The sequence below is a fragment of the Nuphar pumila genome, chromosome 6, assembly GCF_984573655.1.
Source record: "Nuphar pumila chromosome 6, dmNupPumi1.hap1.1, whole genome shotgun sequence".
Lineage (NCBI taxonomy): Eukaryota > Viridiplantae > Streptophyta > Magnoliopsida > Nymphaeales > Nymphaeaceae > Nuphar > Nuphar pumila.
This window is the reverse complement of record NC_143254.1, coordinates 110,787,672-110,798,656: the sequence shown is the minus strand read 5'-3', so window position 1 is coordinate 110,798,656 and position 10,985 is coordinate 110,787,672. Positions and strand designations below refer to the sequence as shown.

The following is a 10,985-nucleotide window of genomic DNA, read 5'->3' as shown; positions in this document are numbered from 1 at the left end:
TCTCGCTCTCTTTGGTCTCCAACTTGTCATAAACCTTCTTATATACCTTATCCCTCGCGTTCCGAACTACTTTTTTAGCTTCCTTCTTTGCTATCATATACTTCTCCAAATTCTCATTATCACGACTCTTACTTAGATTTCTATAACACTCTCTTTTAACCTTAATAGCTAATTTGACATCCTCGTTCCACCACGATGTATCCTTACCTAGCGGTGCACCGCCATTAGACTCACCCAATACCTCCTTAGCCACCTTTCTCATGCCACCCGCTATCTTATTCCACATTGATTCTGAATCCTCCTCGAGACACCAATTAGCTTCCTTAACTACATGCTCTACAAACATTTCTTGTTTAGCTCCTTTCAGTGCCCACCACTTAATTCTAGGATCTATCCTATGTCTATCCCTTTTGCGGCATTGTCTAATTCTAAGATCTAAAATTAAGACTCTATGTTGTGTAGCTACACTTTCTCCCGGTATAACCTTACAATCGCTGTAACAACCCCTATCTCTCTTTCTAAGTAGGAAAAAATCTATCTGACTCGTATTAACCCTACTTTTAAATGTTACTAGGTGAGACTCCCTCTTCCTAAACCAAGTGTTTGCTAAGATCATATCATAGGACAAACCAAAATCTAAAATCCTTTCTCCACTTTCGTTTCTTTCTCCTATACCATAACCTCCATGGATACTCTCAAATCCATCCCTACTAATGCCTACATGCCCATTAAGGTCACCGCCGATGAAAAGCCTTTCTCCATAAGATATCCCTTGTACTACTCCATCTAAATCTTCCCAAAATCGACGCTTAATGGAATCATCTAAACATACTTTATGTGCATAAACACTAATAATATTAATAATATCCGAACCTAATACTAATTTAATAAGTAAAATCCTATCACCCTTCCTATGGACCTCAACTATATTATCTATAAACTCACGACTCATAACAATCCCTACTCCATTCCTATTCCTATTTATTCCTTTATACCAAATCTTATATCCCCAAGGTTCTATCACTTTTGCTTTTTCACCTACCCATTTGGTCTCTTGTAGACATAAAATATCAATCTTTCTCCTATACATAACATCTACTAACTCTACCAACTTACGAGTTAAAGATCCTATGTTCCAAGTGGCTAACCTAATTTTATGGTCTTGAACTAACTTCTTTACCCCCACCCGTTCGACAAAGTGAGGGAACCCTTGCCTATTTGACACCACACCCGAGCGCCGGTGTGACGCGTCACTTCCGGGCGACGACCTAGCAACCCTTGCCCATTTATCACTCCCTCCAGGCCTATAGAGTACAACGCGTCGCTCAGTAGGGAACGCCCCAACGAAATTCTCATATTGGTTCATATTCATAGGGTGTGACTAAGTTTTTATGCTGGCTGTCACAAGCCTACCGCAACCCTCCTCCTTTATCCGGGCTTGGGACCGTCAGTGTATAACTAAACAGTTATAAATGAATTTACTCATAATTTCAAATATAATTTGTATATGAGCCTTTTCCTAAAAAACAGGGCATCCTTACACCATAACAATAGCTTACCAATTGCAACCTAACTCACCTTTATCTCTATCATAAATATTTATATCATGTCTGATATAATTCAAAACTGAATTTATGAAAAGTTTAGAAAAAACATCAAAATATAATTAAAGTCATAAACCCGATTTTCTTGATAAGAGCTTCCATAAACCCTCACCAAGCAAATCGTCATGACTCTAATTAATGTTTTGTTTTTTTTCAGAATTCAAATTATATCAGACCTAATTAAAATATTCATGATAACATATTGAATCAATGAATCCACTACAACTAACCCATAACAAAAAACACATAAGTCGATTTCCCCAATTCAGGCCCCCATAAACCCAAATCGAAAAGGCTTACATATTTTTTATTATGTTCAGTTGTAGCCATGCTTAATCAATATAAATACACATAACTTAATTTAGTTCATGTTGTACACTGCATTAGTAGTCTTTAGAGACTCTTGCTTGCATGAAGTACAATGAAGAACACTTCTTGCCCCTAGCCACAATCATAGAACCTTTAGTGAGCTTTCACTTGTCATATATGAAAGTATTGCAAAACCCTCATCATCAAGCTTACCTTCAAAAATCAAATTTAAGTGAATATCATGAATATGTTTAACATTTTTAATAATCAACGTTATACCATTGTTGGTCTCCAAGCATACATCTCCTACGATAGTGGCTTTAGCTAAGCTAATATTGCCCATCTTAACATTCCCAAAGTCACCAGATGTATAAGATGTAAAGAAATCTTTTTGAGATGTAGCATGAACATAGGCACCGCTATCAATCACCTAACTGGTCTAATCAACAACATACATATCAAGGAAGTCACCTGTGATAGTACACAACAAGGACTTCTATTATTATCATTACGATCATCATTATTTTGTTCCCTCCCTTTATCCTTTTTATTGTCTCTCTTAAGTTGCCAACAATGCTTCTTTATATGCCCTTTAGTCCACAGTGATAGCACTTACTTTTGCTTTTATCTTTGTTCTTCGGACCTTTGCTTTTACTCCCCCCCCCCCCCCCCCCCCCCCATTTTTTATGACTAAAACCTAAGATTGTGAAGAAAAATGATGTGACTTTCTTGTCACCTTTTTATACGTAATACTTCTCTTAGCCAAATACATCATTATGACACCATTTGGGGCTGAGTTAGATAATGAAGTTAAATGTCTCATCAAATCCTTTGGTGCCTTTGCTTTGTTTTGTTTGCCATCATCTTTCTTTTGTTTGACCAATGAACCTTTGTGATAGTTGATTTTGCTTTTCTTGTCTTTGTTTCTTTCTTTTGTTGCAATAATTTTTGCTTCTTTGTCGTTTTCTTTAATTTGGTATAGAATGAGAGCATACTATTTATACAGAATATTGCATCAGACCGAAAAAAAATTATTAGCAAATAAGTAATTAGCTTATATCTCTAAAACACAATAAAATAAATCATATAAACATGTACCTGCATGAGTTTGAGTTTCATGTTTCTACACAAGTATTGCATGTATATTAGGACAAATATATCATAATTAATCTTATAACAATTATATACAAAGTCATGTATATGTACATATTAAGTTAACAAACATGTGCACAATAATTACTTATTTTCTTATTGAGAAATATCATCCACGAGAAAGGTCACCCAATTAGAGTAAGTATTGTAGCCAAAGCACTCAATAAAAAAATAAACTTGAAACCCATCCAACATTAATTCTACAAAATATAAGAGAAAAATAAAGATATTATTGAATAAGTAATGAATTCATATTAGATATATGATGTCATATGAAAATGTTGTACTCATAAAATTGTACAGACTTAACTTCCTCTCATCCATATTCATCTCTCAAAGAACTCTGATAATTGCCCTAGTTGAGTAAAATTAAGATTTACAATATAAATCAAGTTAAAGACATAAATAGACATCTTATGTATCATTTTTAAACATAAATGTAAGTATGCAATGTTGTTCAATGGATACCTTGTCATATTTCTCAAAAGGATACAACAAGTTGATATCCACCAAAAAAGAATGGGTCTCATCTAGTAGAGTCAAACTTTATTGTAAATAATGTTAGGCATTTATCTTGTCTTAATCGGTAGAAAAACATGAAGACTATCATTTTTAGACTTATCAAGAAATACGAGGTAAGGTAAATGGTCTTTGGTAGTTGGATTCCTTTTCAAATTATTTATGGGTGTTCACCCACCGATATTGTGGATTTGACTCGTGTTTCTAGACTTGGCACACTCGTGCCTCCTGTTTCAAACATTTTTTTATTATATGCAAGAAATTCATTCTTAGGTTAAGCAAAAACTCGAAAAAATATATGCCAAGTATAAGTCCCATGTTGATAAAGGACAACATGTTAGCTTTGAGGTCGGTAATATGGTTATGGTGTACTTACACCCAAAAAGGTTTTTCATGGGGACATAAAAAATGATCCTGCATCAGTATGGTTTATTCAAAGTTCTCCAAAAGTTATAAAACAATGCATGCCTGCCTCCGCTGCCTAATGATTTGACAAATGTCATCAATCTTCAATGTTTCTAACATGTATGCCTGTCATGATACATTTAATTCATTGAAGTTGAATTCTCTTACACATAGTGAACCTGTGATGCCTAGATGCATCTGATCCTAATTCTATAGTCTAGGATATGAATCCGATGTATGATGATGCATAACCTAAATTGGATCCCATTATAAACTGAAGCCTAGTGTGAGTGATCCACCTGTGCATAGATTTGGTTGATCAATGAGGGGGCAAAACGAGGTAGAGATTTAGCCCTTCACCTCTCTAGTTGGATTTAAACCTAGCTTGATTCGATGACTCTATTCATTAGACCTACCACCAAATCCATATTCAGGTCCATCTTTTGAGAGAGGCTATATATATTTGTTTCGAGAGAGGAGAGACTTTAATTCTCAGATGGAGAAACCCTAAGTTATTGCCTTTTTTTATTGTTTGCTTCATTTTTTCATAATTTTTGTTTAGTTTTGGTATCCATCTGCCGGGTTTAGGAGTGATCCTCCTGTTCACTGCTTCAAAATGTCAGAATCAGTTTCAATCCTAAAACAATTTTCAAAAAAGATTGGGAGGATTGACCAATTCAAACTAGAATAAAATCAAGAATAATCATTCAATTTTATTTTTTCTAAATTAAAAATCACAAAAAATAACAAAACTAAAAATATTTAAAAAACCATCAATTCAACCCTAGTTTGAATTGTGCTGATTCTACCCAATTGAGGTGAAGGATTGAATCGGCTGATTTTATAAGCGGGCTAAATCAGCTCCTTAATTGAATTGATTTTTGGCCAATTTGATACGAATTGATCGATTCAAGCCAATTTGCTTGTTTATGTGACCTTTCAAAAAAAAATGTCTGCAATTTATTTTTTAGTGTTGAGGGATATTTGGATTGCAATCCTAATAAAAGAAAATGAAAAAGGAATTTACAAATTTAGCCATAGATTTCCATCAATATAATCAACAGTGATAAATTGTTTGGCTTCTTCATCAGTCATGGTCCTTTCCCAGGTCACTCTCCCAGTCTGATTAGCTCCCAATCCATTGCAATTATACTCAGCAAAACAAGTTGTCCTGCAAAATAGATGCACCCTAAAATCTCTCAATTGTAAAAAGAAAGAATTGCAAATTGCACACACACACACACACACTTATATACATAGAGGGATGAGTGTAACAGTGGATGAGGTTTTCATCAAGTGTTACTTGAACCTGTGGGCGATCAGCGCCCGGCATGCGTTAAAGGGTTATTTTTTTGGCCAGCTAATAATCCCAGATCAATGTTGGATATATATATATATATATATATATATATATATATATATATATATATATATATATATATATATATATATATATATATAGAGAGAGAGAGAGAGAGAGAGAGAGAGAGAGAGAGAGAGAGAGAGAGACTTACCCTCTCCTTGAAGAGTCATGCCAATCATCCCATCCTATGGGAGTTATGACATCTGCAAAAGTACAAAAAGAGTAAACGATTGTTGCATATCTTCCCCAAGCTCTACCCAGGTATGCTTTTCCTGACCCTTCCACGTAACAATTCACAAACGAAAACCCAGAATTCTGCAAGGTTGAATTCCTATGTGAAGCTGCTATTGCACCATAGCTTTTAGCCGTGACATTAATAGCACAATCCTGTTTGGTAGGAGCTGCCTCAGTTAGTAGATGATAAACCAAGAAAGTCGTTCTAAAATATATTGGTGAGACATTTAACATCAAGAACAAACGGACTTGATTATCTTGTTATCTAATGCATGCTGAAAGCATATGTGTGTGTCAGTGTGTGTGTGTGCACGTGTGTTGCAAAACGTGCATCAGGATGTTGATTTGATCAAAATTGGGTTCCCTTTTCCTGCAGAGAGGATCATGTCCAAGACACCTTTTTTTATTTATTTAGTTACACGAACAAATTCAAGGCCTGGGAACAGGTAGATCATAGATAGACCCTCTTCCTCCCCGAGGGGAAACTTGGTGGCTAGGACCCTCGCCCCCAGGGCCTATGATGGGTATCGGTAGGGATGTCAACAAGTCGGATGTAACATAATATATGACTAGAATCCGAATCCGAAGTCGGATTCAGTAGCTAAATCTGGATATGATTTTTAATTGGATTTAGATTCTAGGCATTAATTTTTCATTGAAATCCGAATCTGAATCTGAATCCAATTAAAAGCTGAATCCAACTAAGATCCAAATATGATTAAGTGTAAATATCGGATTTTGGGCTAATCAGATCTAGATTCAGTTCTATCTTTTTCCATCCGAATCTGATTAAGTGAGATCCAATTAAGTCGGATTCAGTAATTAATGCCTAAATCTGACTGGTTGGCATCCCTAGGCATCGGCTTGCGCAGGGAGGTGACGCCCACATGGATTGAACCTTAACCACTCACATGATAGCCAAGGCCCATCCCCACTATGCCAACCCCACTTGGGACTTGTCCAAGGCACCTTGGATGCCATCTATTTAGAAAATGAAAGGTACTCACAAGCCATGGAATAAGATGGTACCTCCCTAGATGTGCCTACAACAATTTTTTATGCTATCCACTTTCTACATGAGTTGCATGAATCGCAGAAAAATGGACGGCTGAAATTCGTCTAAAAGATGAAACATTTTTTGGGAAGTGTTCATTTTCATGATGGACGGCATCCAAGGTACGTACCTTGGACAGTCATATCTAAGGGTAGCACTTGTTAGGTAGCTCTTTACCTCATAGAGTGACTTTGCATTGCCAAATATGAAATCAACGGTTCCTTCTATGTAGCATTCAAAGAAGTAATGCCTTCCAGTTTGATCAAACAGCGTGTCCTGTGAACCCAAGAAGTTGCATCTGTAGAACATTGCCTTATCTCCTGAAATTCTCAACGCTACTGCTTGCTTTCCTGAAATTCGAGAATTCTACAGTTCCACAACCACAAATGCAACTATATATATATTAGACTTTTTCTTTTTCTTTTTAGTAGTGAAGCTGATTGATGCAAAATATTTTTTAATTATTTTTTAACCGATTCAGAACAATTCAATTGAGAACTGATATGGGTCGATTCATCTTAATCTTTGGCCAAACGATACCGATACTGACAACATTTGGTTTTAAGTTTTCATTTCAATTTTATTTTTTAAAAGGTTAAAAAATCTGGATGGTAAAAAATTGCCGATTCACTGGATTGAGTTTGAGGGTTTATTTTAAGAAAACGGTTCACCTAGTGAATCCATTTTAACAACATTGGGTTTCTCCTTGATAAATATAAAAAAAAAATCAATTAAAGGTAATTAGAACGTTGGGAAAAAGGACAGAGAGGTGGTGTGGGGATGGATTTACTTGGAATGTTATCCCTGTGGCGCAAAAATAGTCAGATTCTATGGCAACTGAAGCAGACCCCATCGTTCCAACACTCGTTCCACTGATCACATCTGAAGCCGTAGAGTTCCATGTGATCACTGTTTCTTTTCTCTGATTCCCAATAAAAGAAATATAAGGTTTCGTGTAGGGAACAAGCACCTTCTCTCTGCAAATTAATTAAAAAAAGAAACAAAACAAAAAAGAAAACAATTTTCATTGTCAATGCATAAAAACGTAGCAAGAACATAGCATGCACTTCCAACACCAAATAAAGCAATATAGCCCCATCGGCGAAGTGGGGGTGGGGCTCCGGCCATTAGACGGACAGTAGAGGTTCGATTATTCCTGCAGTCATCACTAAGCTGGAGTACGTCCAGTATATACAGGCCCTGAGGGTGAGGATCCTAGACTTTTGAGTTTTATGCCTCTGGGAGGTATGGCAGGATGAGCCAGTCTTCCATCTCAGATGTGGTTTTCTCGAATAGTAAAATCAAAAGAACATCAAATAAAGCAACGTGAAAATGGTGAAGTATGCATACACTAGTTTTTTACCTATAAAATCCGGGAAGTATGACAAGTAGCACTCTCTCCTTATTTCCATGTGGTACCAGATCAACACCACCTTGTACAGTGGTGGAATTGCCAGACCCATCTTTTGCCACCACAATCACTCTAAACTGAGCTCCTTGGTTCAACTCCAACTCCCTCGCCCTCGCCCTCCTAACACTCAAATCTGCCCATGTAATGCTGGTTTCTTGGGTGTTAACACAGCAGGCACCTAAAATAGTAATCAGCACCACCACCACTAAGGATACTTTTGATAAGAAGAAAGGGCCCATATCTTTTCCTTCTTCTTTTCTCATGCATCGCTTTCGACCCGGAAGCATTGCAACCGAGGGGTTTCCATTTTACAAGTCATGACCTTGACACTTAATGAGAAATTAATTAGAGGAAGAGGTTTTGATAGAAAATTATTAGCTTGAAACTTAATGGTACGTAGTAACTAAAATTTAATCTCTAAATTGATCGTTTGGACTTCCTTCATGTGTAACTGTTGGATGAAATGTTTTATCCTCTTTTTTTTTTTTGTTTCTTTTTGGTCTATCTATCTGAAGGTAGGGATGTACACGGTTCGGATGTGGCTGGTACCATATATATCCAACTAATCGGATGTTGGCCAATTCGAATTCTGATGATCGTGAAAATCTAATACCACATATGGTTTTTTACATGTAATCGGATTTGGATATCCATTAAATCCGGATATCAGTTAATTAATTTCGGTAGCAAAAAAAATCAAAACCACACATCTGACTATATATGTCTGACATGATTTTGGCTTACCAAATCCTAATAAATGCAACTGGTTTTGGTAAGATAACATCCCTAATTAAAGGGAGACATTAACTTTAGTTTGCCACGTTTTTTAATAATCTTTCAACGTAACCAAATTGATTTTTGCTTAATTAATTAACCATCATTCCGTTTGTCCGGAAAAAAAACGCATCTTTCTCTCACAGAGGCTTACAACTCCCTCTTGTTCCTTGTAAACTTTGAAAAACTTTCTTATTAAAAAACTACTGTTCTAGACTATATCTTGATCTTTTTGCTGCCATACAAATGAGTTGGTTAGGTTTTAAGTTAAATCCATTCTTAATCAAATTGAAAGTAAAATATATTTGAGATAACATCAATATAATTAGACCTAGGTCAAACCATATGAAATTGAGTTGTGAGCAGCACTGGTCTCCATTAAGGACTAAGTGCAACCAAAATCGGACTTGACGTGCTTGATCTAGACCCGATGCCTTTACAGGCACGACTGAGAGACCTAGGGTTCGAACTGAAATTCAAAGAATGATCGTAACCTATTATCCAGGATTTTACTCCTGGTTCGCTCACATTTCGATCAACTATATATTTCTTTGCTTTGTTTTTGATAATCCAAGTGAAAACCACCCTCACCCTGAAATCACTGATCGTACTTTGCCCTCCTTCCCCCAAAATCACTGACCACACATTGGTTGGCCTCATGTTGGTATTGAGGTCCCCCTGTCCACCGAGGAGTACACTCAACTTTGACCTTGCAGCAAGGGACGCCACCTATGAGGTTATAACTTGTGACTAGGGATGGCATTGGAGACAACCGAGCCCCTCCTGGCCTCGCCCCATTTGGACCGGGGATGAAGGGCATAAAACCGGGATGGAGGTGGGGATGAAGGTTAAAATCTATTCCGGTGCGGGGATGGAGGCAGGGTTGGACTTACGCTTTCCCCCGCCCTGTCCCCATCACAATCCCCGCCTTGCCCCACCCCACCCCGTCCCGTCCCGTCCCCAATGCTTCAAGGGATGACTATAGAATGAGGGAAAATGGGGCCCCGCCCCACCTCGCCCCCGTTTGGATCCGGGATGGAAGACTTGAAACGGGGATGAAAGCGGGGGTGTAGATTAAAATCCATCCCCGTGCGGGGAAGGAGGTAGGGATGGAGGTTCAGATTTTGAGATGGCACAGGGGTGGAGACCTTATCCCCCGCCCCGGACCACTGCCATCCCTGCTTGTCACATCATGTCAACTTGGTGACATTTACAAGTCACTCCTACCAGATGAGTGAAGCCCTTGTATGCCAGTCTTTGCTATAGTTTATAGAGTCTCTAATATAAACTATGAGAAAAACTAAAAAATGGAAAAATGAAACAATAATGAAGGTGTTTGGTAGCAGTTTGGTGAATTTGGTTGGTTTAAATGCTGGTTGGTCATGGGCCATTGGGACCAGTTTAGTAGTTGAGGGGAGTCTAGGGATCAGTTAAGTAACCCGCTACGTGTCCCTCGCCATTCACATGACAACGTTACAAGGAGCCCAACATCAACATATATATATATATATATATATATATATATATATATATATATATATATATATATATATATATGATTGGCTGTGTCAAGTATAGCCGGTTAACTTAAGCGCTCCTTAGATCCCCTCTCCTAGTTGAGTCAGGGCCAATCAGCCCGACAATTTTCAATAGTCATTAACTGTGCCCCGATGCCTTTTTTGAGAAAAAAATATAATATGAATCCAATTAGGTCAGATCCGATTAAGTCGGTTTCTTAGTACCCATTGACATCTCTATTTACAGTGCAAAGACTGAAAGGTTTAAAACAAAAGCAAACTGATGGTGCTCTGGATGCCGTAGATCACATGGATAAACGGTGGTACAGCATCTGACCTGGTCCCAACCCTCTGTATATGTACCCCCCAAGACAAATCGAACGGCTGAGATAGGCCAAGGAACGCCGTGGGTTTATTATTCCTTGGCGACAAGTCAAAACCGCATCCATCTGTCAGCCCAACACCAAAAGGGGACAGTGGGCAGCTGCCATCTTCCGGTCCTTGAGGTTGAGGTGACATCCTCATTGACTGAAAGAAGTTGGCAGAGTTCCATGAGATGATCCTTAACCGACGCCTCCAACTTCCCTTCTTTTCATCTTCCGCTCGTATGATCATCAACGTGTGCCTCCTTCTCACACCTCCC

At 37.8% G+C, this 10,985-nt stretch overlaps 1 protein-coding gene across 1 annotated transcript; it reads right to left on the bottom strand.

The window, feature by feature from the left end:
* Window positions 1-5,012: 5,012 nt before the first annotated feature.
* Window positions 5,013-10,861, bottom strand: LOC149835704 (pectinesterase QRT1-like). The gene is made up of 6 exons (XM_090009637.1): window positions 10,624-10,861; window positions 8,004-8,229; window positions 7,431-7,617; window positions 6,818-7,006; window positions 5,504-5,739; window positions 5,013-5,160 (listed from the first exon to the last, which is right to left on the bottom strand). The coding sequence occupies exons 1-6, from the start codon at window positions 10,859-10,861 to the stop codon at window positions 5,013-5,015; spliced, it is 1,224 nt and encodes a 407-aa protein (XP_089865763.1).
* Between the last annotated feature and the right edge of the window lie 124 nt (window positions 10,862-10,985).